The sequence below is a fragment of the Fistularia commersonii genome, chromosome 20 (genome assembly GCF_037954325.1).
Source record: "Fistularia commersonii isolate RoL2024-O1a breed Wild chromosome 20, RoL_Fcom_v1.0, whole genome shotgun sequence".
In the NCBI taxonomy this organism is placed as follows: domain Eukaryota; kingdom Metazoa; phylum Chordata; class Actinopteri; order Syngnathiformes; family Fistulariidae; genus Fistularia; species Fistularia commersonii.
In genome coordinates, this window is record NC_141303.1 from 7229435 (window position 1) to 7251989 (window position 22555).

General features: G+C 39.8%; 1 protein-coding gene across 1 annotated transcript; it reads right to left on the bottom strand.

The window, feature by feature from the left end:
* Positions 1–492: 492 nt before the first annotated feature.
* kcnk2b (potassium channel, subfamily K, member 2b) lies at positions 493–21095 on the bottom strand. The gene is made up of 7 exons (XM_086167002.1): positions 20824–21095; positions 19294–19607; positions 11540–11657; positions 7837–7997; positions 5673–5868; positions 3902–4044; positions 493–2443 (listed from the first exon to the last, which is right to left on the bottom strand). Coding segments are annotated over exons 1-7 (1290 nt in total). The 5' UTR covers positions 20825–21095; the 3' UTR covers positions 493–2086.
* Between the last annotated feature and the right edge of the window lie 1460 nt (positions 21096–22555).

Here is a 22555-nt window from a genome sequence, read left to right on the forward strand (position 1 = left end):
TGTAATCATGACAATGGTGGGTCAGTGTGCTGACAATTAACTTCCTTATGATAAAAAGATAACATAATTCCAATGTAATTAAAGTTTAGTTTGTTGATTCTATTTCTGGGTATGCGTTATGTAATTACCTTGTCCCTAATCTTTGTGGAAGACATGGTCTGAATTATACAATCATTTTAATCGATTGATGTGTAAGGAAAATAATATATCCCTCTATATTGATATTTATTATGTAATGAGTTACATAATATGATTCAGTAATAATTCAAATTGAACAGCTATTGAGTTGTTGATTATACATAATGAGGTACTTTTATAATGAGTATAAAAGAAGAAAATGAGAAAAAACTAAAGTATATGTAGCTTTTCAAACAAGATATATTCCCTTATCTAACACATATTACAATAAGTTTTGAAGAAAACTAGACCCATTGTGGTACATGATGCTGAAGGGACATTGTTTTTGAATTTGAAAATGCAATGCTACAAACTGTCACCATATAAAAGATTGAGAATTTTTTAGCGCATTTTGCCGTCTAAAAGCACCGAAACAGAGACAATCAAGACCGATCAGCAGAGAAAACCTCAAACCTCTTTGAAAATCAGCAGGCAATGTGATCTATGTGTTGATAAACAAACAGTCTGTAAAAAAAAAGGGTCATCTTAAAGTAGATATCCAAATATATTTTCAGCGTAAAAACATACATTGTCACTGAAAAGCAATATCTGGCAATCAGACACTTTCATGAACAAGCGACAAGCTGGCGAGAGGCATTTTCACAAACCAATCTCTGTGCAGCATTTGAAACTTTCATGGCGTGTAAATAATTTGGCCACCACAGCGATATACACATAGAGTTCTCTCTTGGTGTACATTCACTATTGGCACAACATAAGAGGTCTGATCTGAGCCCGTGTCAGTAGATATTCGCCCGACAAGCGCACGAGCAGGGAAAGCGGGGATATTCCCAGCATACCCGCATTTCTCACTGCTACAGTATCACACACCTGCAGGTTTGTTTCAGACCGTGTTTATGCACTACAGCCTTCGTTGCTGTGAACTGACAAAAATATGGCAGCGGGTTCTGTCTCTAGAGCAACGACGAACAGGGACTTGAAGTAGGCAAAAGCATGGTGAGGTTGATCCATCTGCCAGAAATTTGAGATTATTACTTTGGCAAAAGGGGTTGCCTGGGGTTGGATCAGTATGGTTGATGAAAGGAACATCTCAAAAATGGTATGATGGAAATTTGGCATTTCCTGAATACAGTACATCACATAGTAATAACCAAATAGCCTCTGCTTCAAACAACAATGATGTTGTTTGCTGAAAACCTCAAACAAAACAAATTAAAAACATATAGTGATGTACTTCTGTGCTCTTATGGATCCTCACATGCTCACTGTGGTTTTCTGATAAGGCACAAGTGGACTTTTCATTGGGTGAAAAGCAGAATTTCAGTTATGGAGGGACAACAAGGTCAACATTCATCTCTTTAGTAGTGGCAAAAAGACCAGCAAATGCAAGGCATATAAATGTGTATTGTCCGTCATGTAAACCTAGAGATAAAGCCACATTCCTCTTGTGTCTGTACTTAAGCGTCGTCTTGTCAAGAGCTTGTATTCACCGTTGACCATGAGCTGTTTTTAAAGTGGATCCTTTTTATCTGATGCAGATTTCAGGGCCTCTGGCAAACCAACAGTAAAATAACACAGATAACACATATTGCTTTCTATGATCATAAGGGGTTCACGTCCTAGCAATCCAGCGTGCTACTATCACTGATCAGATGTTCATCGTGTCCTCGTTTATGAGAGATCTTTGTTAAATTCGCACCTCTGATGCAAATCAGCTTTCCAGTTTGTGCCTCAAATCGGGTCCGTCGTGTTGTCACCCACGCAATCTCTGTCGTGAAATGGGTGTTTAACCTTGTGTATTTCCATTTGTATTGATGCACAATTAAAAGTAAGGAGCTTGGAGTTTTTTTTTTCAAGACACTAAAGGTTATAATCGGAGACTTGGGCGCAGTCCACTTTTCTGCTCTAGTAAGCTGGTGGAGAAGTAAACCAGCTCAATGTGCTTCGCCTAGTTTGGGTTTTCGATCACGGCGATCTCCCGCCGGTCAGCATACGCCGGGCTGAGACCGTTAAGGTAGAGGCTGCCGTTCCTGGTCAGAGCACCTTGCACAGGGCTGAGGGAGAGAGTCAAATTGGGGTAAGACTCTCTGTCCTCGCAGAGGTTGGCCGACAGCGTCCTCTTGCCGGGGGTCATTTCCTGGTTGATGGATGTGTTGATACCGAGCTCCGATGACAGCTTGCGCTTGATGGACGCTGCACGTTGAAACTTGTCATAGATGTCGACACTGAGCCGCCGGCGAGTTTCTTTGAATTCTGCTGACACGTTTGCTGTCCACTCAGCTGCATGGGCCCGAAATTCACCAACCTGCGGAGAGAGTCAGATCAAAAACAACCCATTTCTCCATGCAATGAAGTTTCTAGCGTCACTCCTGGTTCAGCTTCATTAGTATCTCGATGGGAAGTCAAAGGAACAAAATTCTCCGCAAAATAACTTTAAGGTCGTGGTGTAATAATGCACAATTTTGTTTTAACTTTGAAGCAAAAATGAAAAAATAAAATAATGTGGGAGCGTATCCATTAGAACATTTTTATTGATCCGAGACCAAATGATGATGGAAGTGGCCGGCAAAATGGGGAACAGCAGGCCGACAACTAATAGAGTTCAGTCATGATCATCAAAATCCATCAACCCGACAACCTCGGCTTTTTCACGTCATGGCTATTCTCCAGTTAGCAGCGTGCGCACACAGAATAACATAAGAGCGTCCATCAGATTTTCTCCCGGTTAATTTTTAATGACCTATAGATAAAGCGAGGCATCGAGTTCACAATGTGTCTGCTGATGATTGGGTGCTGACTCAAAAACAAAGTGACATGGGCTATCAATTATTCTATTTATGAGATGACAGATTTTTTGTTTAATCAAACGACATGCCATTTTAAGGTACTTCTGCGTGCGTGAATACGAGGCCACAGTGGATGAATGCCTCTTTCACTGTTGCTTTCTGGGCCTTGAGATTTGTCCAGGGAAAGACAAGTGAAGGAAATATTGATCTCTCCTTCCTAACACACTAAGCTGTCCATGACATTTTACTTATGCATGATGCTTCGAAGTGTGCTTTTTAAAAATTCCTTCATGATAGTAAAGTCAACATACATCCAATGTGTCTGTCGGGTCACGCCTTTCAAGCAACAGCGTTCACACCAAACCCTCCCTTTCAGTAATTGTCTGCAGAGCTAAAAGCTTCTGCGGCTATATTATGAGGCAGTCTCTGTGCAGCTCATGGTGGCCTCGAATACATTCTTATGACCATGCAGACCCTCTGTGCAAAAAGAGCGTACATTAATTTGCAACCCTGATGTTTTGTTCTCTCCATCTATCTTCCATATATTTAATGATCCTGCCAAAAAAATGCATGTCTATGAGGCAGCGGCCACTGGAGGACTCAACATATGTTTAATCTAGCCAGATCCCTGAGGCTTGAAGCACAGACCAGAATAAAATATGTCTCAAAGTATTACCTTGCCATGTTGAGGGAGATGGATTTGATGATACCCGTGAACCAGCTGGCAGATTTATATCTGCAGCTAATTGGCCGGCAAAGAGAAGTGTGAGGTTCAATGAACAACCGCAACAGAGGTATAACTGAGGAGGGCTGTCGCTGCTGTAATTGGCTCTCACAGACTGATAATGACTTTCTGTGATGGACACAACTAACTAGTGGTTGCATGATACAAAATGCAGCACCTGAACACGAAGTCTCACCGAGTCTTTGATTTCTGTCTGTGTCATGTCACTGTAATGACACAGCCCCGCACTTACCTCTGCCTTGGTTTTCTTGGAGATCACCCGAAACCAGTCTCCGATCATACTGAGAACGGCGGCGAAGTACGCCAGGCCAACCAGGATCCAGAACCACACAACAGGCTTGTAGTAGTTGAGGTAGTCTGGACTCTCTGACCCACCTGCAGCACAATTGAGGTGGTTAGACACTTACAGAATCCAGGGAGTCTGACACAAAAGTCTAGGAAGAGGAACAAGTTACTTGTGAACAGAGCTCTTAAATCTAGACATTTATAACCCTCTTCATGCCTGTCATTGCCTTAAATTATCCCTGGGCTTTTGCTATTATTCTGGGGGAAAAAAAAATCAGAGGAATATTTTAAAATACAGGACTGTCTCAGAAAATTAGAATATTGGGATAAAGTTCTTTATCTTCGGTAATGCAATTAAAAAAACAAAAATTACTTTTTCATGACATTCTAATATTTTGACATAGGATTTTTGAGTTTTCTTAAGATGTAAGCCATAATCAGCAATATTAAAATAATAAAAAGGCTTGCAATATTTCAATTGATTTGAATGAATCCAGAATGTATGACATTTTTGTTTTTGTAATTGCATTACAGAACATATAGAACTTCATCACAATATTCTAATTTTCTGAGACAGTCCTGTATAAAGAGGGTGAGTAATAGCTGAGAGGCATGGTCCTTGCACCCGAGCATACGCCTGTATCTTACAATATATCTTGTATCTTAAAATGAAAGGACATGTTGATCTTAATTCTCTAATAATCTCAACTGCTGAGTCATATATATACACATTTTGACCAAAGTTTCCTGCTTATTAGGAGATACATGCAGATAAAAGGTGTATCAGAGGTGCATCTCCTATCTGTGAGCTGGAGGCTGCTTTATATATCAAATAATTTCCATTTCCAAGGATGTCACTGAACAATTTTGTCAACCACTAAGGCTGTTCTTAGCAAAGTGCTGTTTTACAATGACAGTATTTTCATAAAATACAACTAGAAAAATCTCTGATCCCAGATTGAATTTAACACTGTGCGACATCCCCGCCATATTTTCCATTCATGTCTTTTAGCTTGCCTGTCCCATCCTGATCACCGAGTGATCGAATGGACCTTTAAACCCAACACATTATTAGATATTCTGGGCCAAATACCTGTGACAGCAGCGGTCTACGACTGTATGGAGGGGTTACTGTTGGCTAACCTGGCCCAAATTCCCAGTGAGGAACTTCATATTGAGTGGATTAATTTGACCATACCAGGAATCAATTTTCCAAGTCAGCGACTCTTCTCTAACCATGCAGCTGCTGTGGTGCAATTTTAGCATTGACTACATAATTAACTATATTTCTGTTACTGAACAAAACCGTTCTTTTATTTTTTTCGTAAAGCAATGTCAGGCTGGAAATACAAACATTAGTCAATGTAGATTTTAATACAAACACACAGCTCTCTCTCCAACAGAAACACAGTGTCTGTTGGAGTATTTATTTCAAACTTTGATCAATAAAACTGTTTTTAATTTCTCTCTTACAGCTCTTACTGTATATCTCTGATCGGCAGAGTATATCTACTGTAAAACGCAAAATAAAAGATTTTATATATCTAATTTAGATATTAAATATTTTCCTGTTGAGGCTTTCGTAGGAAGCACAGAATGCAGCACCAGCCCAGGGGAGGTTTGTTGGAAGCTGGGTGAGACATTACTCGGCGGAGTGTTTTGTGACAGGCTCTCACACATAGCATGAAAGTCAGCACACAAAAGAAAATTCAAGTAACCTTTTTCACCGGCGACAAAATCTCCAAAGCCAATTGTCGTGAGAGTGATGACGACAAAGTAAATGGACTCGAGCGTGCTCCAGCCTTCTATGTGCTTGAAGATGACGACTGGCAGGGCGACAAAAATCAGACACCCGAAGAGGATGAAGAGCAGTGTGGAGATGACGCGGATCTTGGTCTGACTGACTTGCCATTTCTGTTTCGAGAGAAAAAAACATTAAGAGAATGATTTCCTGCTGTAGAACATAACATTCTTGTAGGCGTGACAGAGCTGGAGATGCAGGTATGTGTGGTCTATCATAGTTTATTTTCTTTTACTTTATTCTGCAATGATCTTTTGGGACTAGAAGATCCCATAAATTCATTGGGAAGGAAATGAGCTCCCCTCCTCCGCATATCCTCATACTTCAATGCTTTTAATGTATGTATTCATATATTTTTTTGTATTTTTTTTGATGTTTTGCTTCCTTCTTTTCCCGGTCTACATTTGCTACTTTCTAACATCTCGGCCGCAAAGGACAAGTGACATAACTGTCACTGTCAGATGGCCCGCCCACATGTGCTGCAGTGACGTGTCACAAGACTAGTTAGGTGTTTCACACGCGTTCATAGTAGCACGTATCACTTGCATTTATAGAAGCAGCAGCAGCAGCAGCAGCCTGTGCTTTTAAGCTTTGGCGTCCTCTTCCTTTGCATCACTTGTTTAATGCATTACTGTATACTCTACACGCACTTGAGTTCTGTGCTGCCTTTCCACACCAAGCAGCTGCTTTCAGCGGGTGCCATGTTGTCGTGCCCACCCCCACCCCCCCCACCCCTTATGTAACCCCAAAGCTAGGTGCCTCTGAGGGAAGTACAAAGAACAGGCAGACCTCAGATGACTGATTCTGTGCTTTATGTTCTTATTTTATGACTACAATGGTGGAGTTTGCAGGAGTCTTCCTTGGAGGAACAGGGGGCTAAATTAGCCTTGGACCAAACATTAAATTATTCCAAAGGGACGAGTGCATCTGAGGTGGTTTATCTGCAAACATCTTCCTGACACAGCTGCTAACTCTGCAGCAGCTGCAATCCATCTATTACCACTATTTGAAGCATCCCCTCCCCAGAGAGGGAATAAAAAGACTGTAGGCAGCAATTAATCCCATGCAACAATTTCAACATTGCATTTCTGTATGCCAGGGAAAATGCATAGATGACAGCAGAAATATTTATATATATATATATATATATATATATTCAGCACTTATGTCACCCTGTCAGAGTGGAATTGTGGAAAGAAACCATTTTAATGTGATATTTCCAAAAAGGAAGTCTTGCTGTTAACTTGTTAATAAATAGTCATCCGGGTCTTTGTCTCTGGGTTCTTATTGCTGATCTCCATTACCACTAATCGCAACCTGGTGCCTTTGTGCGCACTTTCAGCTTAACGGAAGCAAATCTGAGGAACAGTGAACCGCAAAACGGTTGTTTGGCCTGAGTGATAGGTTATCAAATCACTATAAATCAGTTTGAAGTGCATCAATTAAGAATTGTGTTGTGAGTTGAATGTTAAGCCTCGGAGTAAGCTGTGAAGATGAGTTTTATTTCAGTTGGTTCAGACACAAGATGGTATGTAATTTCGTCTATATAAGAGCAATTTGAAATATTCAAGGTTTAATTTTCAATGTCACAATCTGACTGATAGTATTCTTATGTCACTTAGAATAAGAAAAAACAAACAAACACACAAACAATCTAATGAATTCAAGAGAGAGCCAACAAAAATCCCAAAAAACCTTCCTTGACACATTTGGATATGAGCTATGGGAAAACTGTGCATATTTTATGGTATCAGGAATCTGTTGGCATAGCAACGCCAAAAATACTCCTGCCACATAGGCTCATGAGAAGGAAAACAAAAAGGCAATGCCCATACTCATGAAAGAAAATTTGCCACTTTTGTTAATATTACCATGATGGTACTGTGTAACCCGTGATTTGAAAAAAAAAAAAAAAAAAAAAAAAAAAGACGAGAATTACCTCCAATTCCATTTTATGAGTGCGCATTCAGTCCCTGATTATCAAATGTCTTTGTGTCACCGGTATTCCTACCAATTACCATACAATACGACACAAATGATTCAGAGCCAAAATGATCCTTGTATGAATAATTCAAACTCACCACAATCATCTTCTCCACTTTGGCGATACCCTTTCCAAAAATGGTCCCGAGCTGGTCTCCAACACCAGCCAATAGGAAGCCGAATAGGGGGATCCCCAGCAGAGCATAGATTATACAGAATATCCGCCCACCTTCAGTGTGAGGAGAGATGTTCCCAAATCCTGATAGAGAAGAGACATGGACAGTGAGCTGGATTAGCAGGGCAGCATTTTTCATGTCACATATGTACACACAAACACATGAACACACACACACACGCACACACACACATGCACATGCACGCACGCATGCATGCACACATCAGGGCAGAACGGTAAAAAAAAAAAAAAAACAATATTGCAACCAACCACAGATTTAAAAGAGGGTCACGATCTAGTGAAGTAGTGCAATTTTGCTTTCATTTAAATCCTTTTGTCAAAACATATTCTAACCGCATATTATTTTTCTGTTCTTTTATTCTCAGTTTTTCTTTTCTAGTAAGAAAGATTGAAAATGCTTTTGACAATAAATCTGCATCAACATCAATTTCTTCATTTCTTCTCTTCAAATAACAAATAATGGCAGAAATGTGATTGGTTAAATGCTTGATTATAAAAATTCATGTCTGAAAACAGCACAGCCAGGGAAAAAGCTATGAAAGGAAGCAAAAAGACTATTTGGAATTATTTAATAAGTATTCATGGACAAAATATAATTACAATCAGTCTGTGATTCAGATTTTTTTAGGCCAGCAGAGAAGGCCTTGCAGGACCTGATGTCCCACCGTTACAAACAGGAATATCATCTCTCCATACAAGAACTGAATAATGGGGTCAGATGAAGCATATATTTAAGCATAAATCAAAGTGTCTCTGCTTATCATAAATGAAGATGACTGATGTGTCAAACTTGGGATATTGTCTTTCTTAACACTTTAGACTTGGTTACACATGCAGAACCATACATGCCCTTGGTAGTCCATACATAGGGAGACTGGGATATACGATGGGGTGACAGAAGCGAAGGAGAACTCTAAAAGAAGCAAATGCTCCTTATGGAATTAAATTGAATTTTTACTCACACCAAGGCTAAAGCTAAAATAACCCTGCATCCAGTATGCAGCTTGCAAGAAAGCCTGTCAGCTTTGAAAGAAAATGAGACTAAATACTAGAATTAGTCCGGAGACAAAATGCAAAACTCAAAAATAAGACAATTCCTCCCTGCAATGCCAATTGATGGCGTCCTTCCACAAAACTATGAAGCCTCCTCATGTTGGCCAGCCGCGTATAACACATGTAATCGATTTGATCACCCACTTTTTTGGGGGGAAAACACCAATGCACTGACCCACAGCCAGGAGATACAGAATATTTCTACACCCCAGGTAACTCTAGATTCTAGAGTTTCGTGGGTGCTCCTTGAGTACCCAATATGTTGACCGGTCGATCGCAAAGGTCATGTTGGTAGATCGCATCGCCAATCAAAGTCCGTTATCCATCCTCCCAATGAGATATGCCAACGGCGCAAGCTACGACAAGTTCCGGTGAGCTAACCAGCAAGTTAGCCTTTCAAATTATTTCTTCTAAGGAAAGAATAAAAGTAAGATTAAGTAAGAAACTAAACCCTTACCACTTTCATGCACAATGGGAGGAGGACTTTTTTTTCCCATAATGTCACATTCGAAGTGCATTTGCTTGATCCGTTAATCGACCGTCACTCTTCCGAAGCAGAGACACGTGGAGCGGTTCTGTCGTACTGTTCATAAAAGCTACAACATGAATTTACCTCCCAAAAGGGAGCTGAAAAGGAGAAAGGTGAAGGAACTAAAATCACAGTCTAACGGACAGAAGTCATTTTTCTCACGGCTGATTTCAAAAGCGTGAGACTGTCTACCAGCAGCTACTGTCTGAACTATGCCACTCACAAGTCATCACAGTAAGGTAATGACCAAAAATGTGCTCACTATTCTAGCGTGCCATAAGGGTTACTGCAGTCATGCAAGGTCCACAAACATGTGAAGTGTATACTCAATAGATATAAAAATAAATCTTTTTTCAGCATTTTTAATGTAAGAAGATCATTTATGCATGGTCATTTGAAAAGTAGCTCACAAGGCGAAAAAGTGTGGGCACCCTTACTCTAGAAAAAGGAGAATACAACCTTTCTCTGGGAGACTGATATTATGGGTAAGGCTGTTCATGAAAGATTATCCAGCTTCACCTTCCATACAAGCTCCTGTTTCTTAACCACAGTTTAGCCTCCATGTCCGAGGTCACTGCCTTTGAGACCTCAGGCAACATTACGATGTTGCTTGAGGTGGTAAATCCATTGGGTTGTCGCACAATGGAGCCATGTCAGCCCCAGCCTGCTGGACATTTACTAACAGGCTCCTCTCTTAGGCTACAAGGGAGATTGTTTGTATCTGTCAGCTAATATTACAATCTTCCCTCAGTAAATAAAAATTTTTCTTTGACACAAGCTCAACTTGACCCTCTCCTTCCCCCCCGAAAAACAAAAGAAATCTGAGAGAAACCACAATTCTTTCCTTATCTCCCGATGCCGCTTTCATCTGTAGTCTCTCCCTCGAGGATGTACGATTGTTTTACAATATACATCTCAAGAGCAATGAAATAAAAAACAAGGCCTCTGCAGTTCGTAAAAGCTCTGTTTCATGGTGGAATGTCATTCTGTTAATGGACGTTTTTCCGAGAGGTTTGCTCTCTGTTTTCTCTGAAGCAGAGTCAAATAGACGGGCCCCATTTTATGGTTGAGAAAAAGCTCTAGTCGGGTGCTATAGATGTGAAATGGAGTCCAGCAGCAACTAAACAGATGCACTGAGGCCTGCTTCAAATGAGCTGTCGAACTGTGTGTGCACGTGTGTGCGTGTGTGTGTGTGTGTGTGTGTGTGTGTGTGTGTAGCTACTTTCCTGTGATTAGTAAGCTTCTACAGCTGGAGGTGACAGAGAGAGAATGCAATTGTGCAAAAATAAATAAATGGAAACTCCAAGTCCCCGTTTCATTGAACAGAGCAATTTTGACTTGATTAAACACGTTTTGGAACCATGATCACAGAAAATATATTTCATTTGTTTCGAAAGATACCACAAAATCTCAATGCTGGTCTTCTTTTTTGCTGTTAATTATAGTGTATTGGAGAATGTATATATGTAACATTAAAAGGAGATCAAACCCTCTGAAAAATAGAAATACTGATATGAAGCTATAAGTGGATTAAGGTGGGGGAACTGGATGGGCATGAAACCCTTATTTAGATCATATTATCCATTTATCACCTTTTTATTCCTTCCTAGGTCTGGCTCTGGAGTGTACGTGGTGTGGCTCATTCATTTTGCCAACTTTGATAACAGTCTGAGTGCAATCCTGACGCAATGAAACCTGATTTGTAAAAGGTGCCGATGGAGGTTTTAGTTTAGCAAGTGCAAATTTTTAGACTAAAACGGCTTAATGTGTTATTTCATGCAAAAGTAGCCGACAAAATTGCAATGTTGCATTGATTGGTTCCGTCCACACGCACAGATCTCGTGTGAGATGTTCTTATTTTGCACTTTAGAGAATTTTCACATCCTGATTTTAACCTCAAAATATGATGTTAATGTCTTCATATTTAGCATCTGATAGAACTTGAGTTACATCTTGCCTCTGTAAAGAGGGAAGGATGGCACGGGGAGTGATTTTCTGAATAATCCGAAGCTCCACTTCTTACCAATGGTGGTGATGACAGTTCCAGCAAAGAAAAACGAGGAACTGAGGTCCCAGAGGCTGTTCTGATGGGATGAATTTCCTGATGGGTTCACACCTGCCCGGACAGCAGAAACCACTTGCTGGAGCAGAGAGAGAGTGTGAGAGAGAGAGAGAGAGAGACAGAGAGAGAGACAGAGAGAAGAAAAATGTTGGTGCACGGAAGTATATTTCTCTACAGAGTGCTGGTGTGGTGTGGGCTGGAGAATATTGGAAAATTTGTGCTGCTTCAAGGGTTGTTTTGAAAAATAGATGACTTGGAAGGAAATGACCAGGAAATCTGTTACAAAATCAGGGGGTCAAACAAAGAGGAAATCTAGATAGCTGAGTTTAAACATTCTGAGTAAATTATATAAGGCCAGAAAACACAACATTTGGTCATTTATTTTCCTTTTGGCTTTCCTCTTCACTGGTCGCCATATGGAATCAACCTCCTCCGTCTTACCCGATTCTCTGTATCCTCTTCTTTCACACCAACAATCTTTGGTCTTCCTCTAGGCTTCCTGCCTGGAAGTTCCTACCTCAGCATCCTTCTTCTGGCTTCTCTGACCTTCCAGCATGTGCTGTCCCTCTGATAGACTCATTCCTGATCCTATCCATCCTTGTTACTCTCCAAGAGAACTTCAGTATCTTTATCGCTGCTACCTCCATTGCTACTTCTTGTCTTTTCTTCAATGCTACTCTCTACAAAACATACAGCATTGCTGGTCTAACCACTGTCATTCTTTCCTGTCATTCGCCCAGATATTTTTTTATTGCATTGTACTCTTAGACACTTTCTCCGACCATTCCAACCTGTTTCTTTACCTTTTTTCAACACTCTACATTGCTCCGGACTGTTGAACCTAAGTACTTGAAATCCTCCACCTTCTTGTTCTCCATTCCCTGTAGCCTCCTAGTTCCACAAGGGTCCCTCTCATTCACATACATATACTGTGTTTTGCTGCAACAAACCTTCATTCCCTTCTTTCCAGCTGGAGATTCTAGTCTGACATCATCGGTCAGCCTGTTCATCACCACTGAAAACAAGAAAGGGCTCAAAGCTGATCACTAATGTAGTCCCAGACAAACCTTGAACTTCTGTCTCACATCTTGCATACATGTCCTGCACCAGTCTAACATACTCCTCTGCTAGTCCAGAGTTGCTCATACAACACCACAGTTCATCTCTTGGCATGCTGTTGTGTGCTTTTTCTAGGTCTACAAAGACACAATGCAGTGCCCTCTGACCTTCTCTGCACTTCCCTTACAGCATTCTTAAAGCAAATATTGCATCTATGGTACTCTTTCTAGGCATGAAACCGACTGCTGCTCACAAATGCTGTTTATACTCTCAATCTACTTTCCACTCTATCTCTTAAATTATAGACTCCTAAATTGATAATTGTTGATGTACATATTTTATTTCTATAAAACTATAAAGATAAAGCATTGTAATCCACATGAAAATCCACCCAAAGCTTTGAATTAGGGGTATTTGGCCGACTAGTGTGTGTGACAGACATAAACTCAACAACTTCATATCATAAAATGGCTTAACAAAGGCTGTCATAAGTGAATTATAGTTCTTCTTTATCAATCAATGTTCACTCCACTCCTGCTAGCAAGAGGGGATGATGGAAAACACTGTCTTGTCTGTGGATGGTGTACAGGCAGAATTAAACCACAGACTTCAGTGTCACACCCATCATTCTAAGAAAAATTGACCTTTCAGGAAGCAAGAGTTGTTACACTTGGTATAGACTCATCACTGAGACAGGGGAAAAGTTTCGAGCCCTCTGGTTGACACTTGCTATAAATACACAAAGATAAAGACAAGAAACTGGGAATGGAATTATTTTGCAGACTAAAGCTCTTACTTATTTCTATTTCTTTCTTCATTCATTATCTATAACGCTTACACACACAAACACACACACACACACACACATACACAAACACACTCACATGGTTCAAGGTCATCCTCACATTTCAATTTGCACTTTTTCAACTTGCACATTCTGTGAATATTATTTACATTTCTTTGCACATTTCCTTTCTTTGCAATACTATGCCTAGTATGTATTTTTTTTGTCGACTGAAGTATCTGGCTTCACTGCAGACAGCAAAGTAAGAATCTCATTGTATAGGGAAACGTGTTTTTAGGTGGTAGACATGACAATAAACACTTTGAATCTTGAAGGTGTGATTTCTGCTATGCTCATCATCTATACTGACTTTTAGACTCCAATTTATAATATACAATTTTTAACCAGCATTTTTTTCCGCACATATTCAGGTGGAAATGACAGATACTGATTTTGCAGGATGCCAATGTGCCCATCCATAGCAGTTAGGTGTCCTTTATCTTCCTTGAGAGATGCCTGTCTGGCCTAAAGAGGTGATTTTGGTGTCTGATGAACAAGTTACCAGATGATTACTCACCCTCTCCAGACATGCTATCATAAATTATGGCAGCACACACTTGTACCCCACAAGTGTCAGCGCAGCAAAGAACAGCTGTACAGCAAAGAACGGCTCAAATCAATTTATTTCTGATTTGAATGAGTCACCGAAAATGAAAGGACCAGGCTTGATCATTGCATGATAATTCAGAAACGGAGGGATTACTCATTTACTCCACCCATATAAACACTAACAACATGTTCACTGTTACCATAGACGTCAGATTTGATGGTTGCTCAAATTGCGTTTTCCGACATAAATTGACTTGTAAATATGGGGTAATTCATTTTTAGAGATAACATAATGAGCATAATGTCTCCTCCTCAACACCCCCCCCCCCCCCCCCCCCTATCTCCCATAAGTGAGATCGTACAAAGGTGAGAGAGCAGCCGTTCAGGCCAGACACCCAACAGCAGGAAACTCATTTTGGCTGATTGTAGCAGCAATTTCATACTTGAACAGCCACTGCCCAAAGCTTGTGACCACAGGTGAGTGTTGGAACATAAATCAACTGTTAAATGAGGTTTGCAGTCAACTCAAACAGGAATCTAGCATTCCCACCTCTTTTCCAACTGGTTGTGACACAAGCACTGCTTGGTAATATGCTTGTTTAACTGGCCTGCGTTCACAAAATTCCAATTCATGTTGGTTTACAAGGCCACACTCAAAAATGCAATTAACAATCACCTAAATTTCATGAGTAAAAGGCTATTTTTGAACATTTTAAACACACATATGCACAACATTATTGATAAAACTTTTAAAATGCATGTTTATGACTGAGGTAAATTTGATAAGTAAATGGAAATTACTAAGCAAATGTATGACTATTTTTGAGGTAAGATCATTTGTTGACACAGAAAACCTTAAAAAAGATTGTAATGAAGGACAGATGGAACATGACATTCTTCTCCCAGACATAATTGGTTAAGGGGGATGGTATATACTGTGTAATCAGGATTTTGAGGGCACTTCATCGTGCGACGATGGCTGCCATTATCATTAGTTTACCCGCCACTCACCTCCCATTCATCAGTATATGTTGTAAATTTTCTTGAACATTTAATGAGTATTTGGCTCTTTAGAGTAAGGCAGTAAAGTAAACTCATTACGGCCATTTCGCATCAAGCAGGAATTCTAGCCAGTGAGATTCACAGGCATTTTCTAGAGGACAAATATTTTTGGTCCCACGAAAGCATCAGTGCAAGGTGAAATAATTCCAAGACTACTCCGATTTTAGAAAGCCAGATACTTTTGCTGAATGAAATTGTCCATAACAGAAATCAGACCTCAAGGTCTCTGTTCAGACTTGGTTGGCTTGGTCTTAAAGAACGTGCGTAAGTTTTGTGGCTACTATAAACCGACAATCACTTACCGAATGTTCATCATTGCTGCTGATAGCATCGAGTCTGAGTTTGTCACACTCTTCTCCGGTAGCACAAATAAACAAGTCAATAATTCACTGCACATATGCAACTCTTCGTGAAAACATTATCGACATGATTTACTTTATATTTAATTTGTACCTTGACAGTTAGTATAGTTATAGGTAAGTTATTTTTAATGCATAACAACAGATCTGGTTAGGTTATGCACATGCCATGGATGCAAGTATTCACATGCGCAACTAACTAAATGCACAAAGGGCATCGAACAGCCTTGTCTGCTCCAAAATCTCCAAAATCATATCCAATTCTAACAAAGGAAAGAGTCTACTGAGCCACTGTGTTCCCATTCAAAATGACTCATTATTATAAATGATTGCGCTGTTTTGGCAGTTACTCTGTAATAAATCAAAATAACATAAAACACTGTCAGCATTCAAAGTGAATAGAAGAACCAGGGAGGACCGAATCATCTAAGTATTTTTGACATTGCTCCTTTTTCTAATTACTCCCTTAGGGAGAACATCTTTCCTCAATCCTCTGCTGACTGGTTTTTGATCTGAGGAGTCAGCAATTGTGAATGTGAGCTTGTGCGTATAGTAAATGTGATTAGGGGACACTTGTTAGGGTACGCTTCATGAATCGGGAGAACAGATACTTAAAAATATGCTCATTGTAATGTTTCTACTTTTTCCTTTAATTTCTTTTTAAATTAAAAATTTATTTAGTGGGGTGTTTAATGATGAATGTTTTTTTAAAAACTGAGGAGATCATTTTCTAGACAGTATCATCCAGATGTCTGAACACCAGTTTTCATGACCTGCTAAGTTGGTTTACTTTTTGCAGGCTTTCAGTCAGTCGATATCAATTCAGCAACACAGCAAACCATCTGGTTCAAAAAAAAAAAAAAAACAATAAAAAGTCACTGTTAATTTGTAGGGAAAACTGTGTTTTAGGATAACCCATGTAAAAAAATAAAATTCTGATTTACTCTTAATTGTGTGCAGAACTTGTGTGCATGAAAACCCTGACATTTGAGTTGATTTACACAAATCATAAAATGCATTTTTAAACAAACATGATATGCTCTATTACACCGTAAGTGCCCAATGATGTTCATCATCTAAAGAAAGTAATTTGCTTGTTATCTAGTCCCAAAAAAGCATTGGTGCAAAAAATGTTTTGGTGAGAGAATTGGTGAACTGGTGAAGGGCTGAAATTCACAGGAGTACTGCAAACTGCAAATTGGTGTCCTGTGGGGTTTTGTAAACCTTCAGATGATCATCATCTTATATGGCAGCTGGTTTTCCCAAGAGAAAAAGCTTTTCATCACCCCAGACAGGCCTGTTTGTTGAAGGTGATCTGAAGAGATCAATATGAAAGTAAGTAATGTTCAAATAAGATATTGCATTTTTTGGTACTCACACTCTTTGAAAAGACATTGCACAATGAATGAATATGTACTTTTATACTGTATTGATGTAGAAGGTCTTAAGGCTAGGTGAGCTACTGTTCTGAAAAACTTGATATCTTTGTCTTTGACCAATCAATTTTTTGTTTTTGTGAACAATTAATCATAACCATGGCCATTTCCAGGCATTTTGGTTCCATAGATATTTATAATTTAAATATATTGTGTATCATGTATTTCGAGCCGGGTTTTGCTTTGCATATTTCATCCATATGCATTCCTCCATTCATAATCTATACCACTTATCCTGTTCTGAGGGTTACAGGGGCACTGGAGCCAATCCCAGCTGTCTTTGGGCGAGAGGCGGGGTTCACTCAGGACCAGTTGCCAGTCGATCGCGGGGCTACATAAATATACACCCATTCACTCTCCCATTCAACCATCTGGGCAATTTAGGGTCACCGGACCAAATGGTCCTACTGCATGGTTATGTACATGGGAGGAAACCAGAGACATGCAAACTTCAAACTCCACACAGAAATGCCCACTGTAGGAACAGAACCAGGGACTGTCTTGCATTGAAGCGCAAGAGCCGAAGCCTACAACGGTTGTTAGTTTTTTGTCAACTTAGAGCATATCAAGCGCACGTTTTAGAGGCATAGTGGTCAACTGGAGATTCAGACTCTGATTTGACGCATTGAGATGAGTCTTCTCCTTAAGAGGCGAAGGGCCCGAAGAAAACCCTTTCATCAGCCATCGCGTGCAGCGCTGGGCCTCCCCAGGGATGGGGGCGGGGCTGTTTGCATCTTTAATGTGTGTGAAACATGTTCACAAATTTGACACACATGAAAAGTTGATTGCTTTAATATAGGAAAAGACTATAGACTAAAAGATGTTTTAGGATATGTCAAAAAGTTCAGAAGAGCATGCTGAGCGCAAGTCGTGATATAAAACTAATGCGGGGCTTACACCTTAAGACTAAAGATTTTGAAAAGACTCATGTAAAACTACCAACTCACACCAGCTCATATCTCAAGACAAGCTTTTAGTTTTTGGTCTTTGCGAAATCTTACTACACTGAGACTAGGCTGTCACCAAACACACCGGGTCTCACATCTAAAGACTTTGCAAAGATTTTGAAAGACTTGTGGAAAACTACAACTTGATTCTTTCACTAATTTTTTTACCACCATACATTGTTTTCTCTGGGTATTTGCAGAGCCTCTGCTATTTCAGTCCAATGATCAGAATCAGAGAAACTTCCTTTGTCCCCAAGGGGCAATTAGAGGGCACAAGGAGTAGCACTAGCAACTTAAAGAAGATAAAAATCTATAAATATATAAAATAAATAAAAATAAATACAATAGGGGAAAAATAAAAATGTGAAAAAAATAAAGTATCTCCAACATCATTAAATAAAATGTTGTTATTTATTAGCGCTTTTCCTTCTGCACTCTGTTTATACGTTAAAGAGTTGAAATAGTTCAAGCTGAGATGTTCTGTCCGCAGCTCCACCATGCGCTTCTCCTTCTGGATGCTCCACATTGATCAGGACGTCCTTCGCCGTTCCCGTTTATCCATATCAACAAACAAATACCGTCTCTGCCACCAAAACCACTCTGGCGATTGTTTGTCTACCAAGTTTCCTTTTTCCCGTTTTGTTGGAGTTCATCTATTGGTTCATGATTCAGTCTTTACTGTGACGTAACGCCAAGACTTGTGACAATATCAAACATTTTTGATATTGTTGTAAACCCTAAGTCTAGGAAAAGACTGAGCTACGACTGCAATAAGGCTTAAGACTACCAGCTCACATTTAAAAACTGAGATGATGGAAGCGTGCTGCCACTCCGCTAAGACTACCCTATGACTCTTTAGATTTCCTTACGACAGCAAGATTTAAGTCTGCGAATTGGAAATAGTAAGGTGGAAACATAGCATTAGAAGAATCTTGCCAAATGTGTCTTCTTTCCTCAAACCCCGGGTAAAAGATGTCCAGATAGTGCCAATCCCTAAATTGCATGTCAATCACTACAAATTCTTCAAGGGATCTTTTCAATAGGAGTCGTGCAAAACTCAAAATCGAACACCCTCGGAAAACAGATTTATGCTGCATGCAAAGACGAGGAGGGGTGCTATTTATAGAGGGCTCTTCATAAACTCTGAGCTCCAGGCCTCAATGTCTCCGAATCTTTAGATTGGTTGCAGTGAGATCTAGAGGGTGGCAAGAAAAAAAAAAGCAAAAAAAAAAATCAAAATCCCTCAGACGTCTTCAGGGACTACAGAGCAACCGAGTGTGTACTGTGTGTGTAAACAAACCACATTTTTATTTGTTAAACAAACACAACCCAGGCCTGAAGCTCAAATGCAAAGATTCAAAGCTGTTCGAACAGAAGTATCAAATCTTAACCTCGGTATGTCCCCGGATCAAGATAATATATTGAAGCATTTTTATGGAGACGCTGTGTTTCCACCTACCTTTACAAGATCCTCCAGCTGAGAGGAGTTTACGCAGGTGTGCATCACCAAGAAATCCAATTTCTCCTCCAGGATGGCCAGTTTTTGGGAACTCTCGTGCGGCTGTTCCAGAGCTCTGAACACTGTTGCACCAATGATGAGATAAAGCACCACCAAGAAGAAGATGGCTGACACTGTTTTCCACCTCATGACAGTTGTCCGGGTGTCGGATTCATCCTCGGGGGAATTAAGGACCACAGGTTTGGCTGAAAAGGACAGGCGGGGTTTGGAGTTGTGGGTGGCAGACTTGGGGTCAAGGAGGTCAGGTGCAGCCACTGTATGGAGGGAAATGATGACTTTATGATTAAAAGTTACTTATCAAGGTAGAATTCTTCGCTTTTAAAATCTAACCATTGATCAATCACTCACTCGATCAGTCTCTTCATCTGCCGAGCTATGTATCAGCCACGGGTGACAAGAATCAATGCAGAACAGTATTTCAGAGAGTACAGTTCAAGTATATTCACTTTTTTTGTAGACAGACGACTTCAAAAATCACTTTCTCCTCAGTTACACTGATTCATGTCTTCAGGCTGCGGTTTTATAATCTTACAACACTGACTGTCAAATGTTTGATAGAAACATATCAATGAATATTTGGCCATTTACTGCTGGTACTGTGTATTTAGTACAAAGGAAGTCAATAAACATTAGAGTAGAACAGCACTCCTGAACAGTCTCAGCAAATATTCCTCCTGTATTATTCCAACTGCTCCAACAGCAGTACTATTCCCAATAGTCACATCAATATATTTTGGTCACTGTAATGCCAAATGTAATGAGACACAGAATTGTTGATAACACCAAGACATATGTAGCCTTTGGAGGTAAAAAATGTATCTGGATGAAAAAATGTCATATGAAATTAATCATTTGTTGAGTTGGACTTGGTGTGGATGCACCTGCATGCAGGACCATGAAGAATAAGAATAAGAATAAGAATAAGAATAAGAATAAGAATAAGAATAAGAATAAGAATAAGAATAAGAATAAGAATAATGTAATGTTGCCGTAATATTTGAACAATAATGGTTACGATAATAGAATCTCAGCTTAGAGAAGCTCTCTCAACTGTAGGTGACACAGTTTACAGCTCAATATATGAATGACTCATTACTTTACTTTAATTCCTGAAATCTGACATGACCGTGTTACATAACTGTTGAGAGCAGATCTCTGGGATTAAATACTGTTGATAGTTCATTAAAAAAAAAAGCTTTAAAAACAACAGTAACAACACGAATGGTCATCCTGACAATATGTTAAAGGCCAAACAAAATATATTGAGAGAAAATATGATGGGAAGACATAGTATTGTATTATTGTATAATAAATAAGGATTTCGAATAATGAAAAAAAGTCAGGACCCACTGATATTTCTTCGAACATTTTAAATTCACCTCTTTTAAGCAGGAGCTCAAATGACACAGGTCACAGTCAATTTTTCCATTATTTAAGAGTTAATTTTCAATTGGTCTTTTGCGCACTTACTTCTTTATCATCTCCCCTCCCTTTGTGTTCTCACTGACGGCTCTTCTCCTCCACCAAAGTGCATTCGCTTTTCTCAAACCACGATTCTCGAGGCGCGTCCACCGTCCAACGCGTCCGCTGTCCACATGGTCCGCACTCCGGTTCTACAACCTTCGGAAAACATATGTTCAGGACATGGTGTCCCCTTCCAAAAATAAAAAATAAAAAGACTAAAACCCTAAGACCGAGTGTGGCGTGTAGAAGCTGCCGTGAAGAAGTCCGTCCAGGTGTTTGGAGACATCTCACCCCGGACGGACGGACGGATGGATGGATGCGGGCTTTAGTGGAGGGGAGGCATCCCTCCACTTGCCTGCCACGCTGGATGCGATGCACTCCAATTGTTGCTTAGTAGAGAGTAGAGAGTGCGCTGGGAAAGGGGTGGGAGAGATAGAGAGAGAGAGAGAGAGAGAGAGAGAGAGAGAGAGAGAGAAAGAGAGAGGCTGGCCAGCACTTCAGGCGTTTTATTTTAACAATATGCAAGGTAGCTTCCACTGGATGGTTGTGCATTACAGTTCTTGGACTCAGGGCTGCATGGCTCAAGAATATCTTCTTTTTTTCTTTTTTTTTTTTTAACCTGCACCTACAACAGGTAGCCTACTGCAAAACAAATGTAAATATTTTTAAATTGAAAAAAAAAAAAAATGTAATTTGATGGTGAACGTCTTCCACCCCATGCAGAGCATCACTGCAGCACCGAGCAGCTCCTTCAACCCAAAGTGTGTGAAGGAGAAATTTTGCATGTCGTTCCTTCCAGCTGCTCTTCGACTGTTTAACAACCAGCTCTGCTGCCATTTCTCAAGACTCAAGACTTTTTTTAATGCCATTATGTAAGCATAACTGTCATTATTTAAACATAACGTAGTTTTCATAGAAACTCACAGCTATAGGCATGCATGGAAAGAGAGAGGAGAGATTCAAATAGGCACGGATAGTATATACATTGTGAGATAAAATATATTATAACGGGGTCAAAAAAGGCATGCAGACACAGTACATACACTGTGGGATGAATGTGGGATGAAAAAAGAACATTGCAGCATACAAATTAACTGTATAAGGCGGGTAAATATAATCAGTGTGGACTTGGCACTCTGGAAGTTTCCAGTGTAGGAGCTGGAGAAAGTGTGATTGTCTTTTGGGGGTTTCGAGGTCTGAGTGGTAAGATATTTTTTGATGGTGTTCAGACCCCCCACCCCCTTAGAGAATGCAGGCATCTTTCATTCAGTCACTCTTTCATACATCCTCTCATCCATACATTCACTCATGTTGCTGTTGTAAGAAGCTTTGGCTAGTTTCCATTTTTTGCACAAGTTTTTATTATACTCTATGTATTTTCTAGATTTTTTTTCTGACATATTAGGTATCCTACTCCTTTAACTAATAATATTTACATAATTTATGCATTGTCCACTTTCTCCTGTGTCAATTGAAAAAGTCCCCATTGTCTGATTAAACATACATTCTATTCTATTCTATTCTATTCTATTCTATTCTATTCTATTCTATTCACTTGAAAAATGAAGCGTAAGAATTTTATTTCTGCTGGTAAAATAATAAACGTGTCAAAACACTTTAGTCACATCCATACCTTTTTCCTGTTTTTCATTTAAATAAAATCTCCCCCCTCTGATTATGTCAAGATGTGATTTTGTGTCTGAGGAAACGGTCAGTCGACTGGGCGAGCCATTCGTGA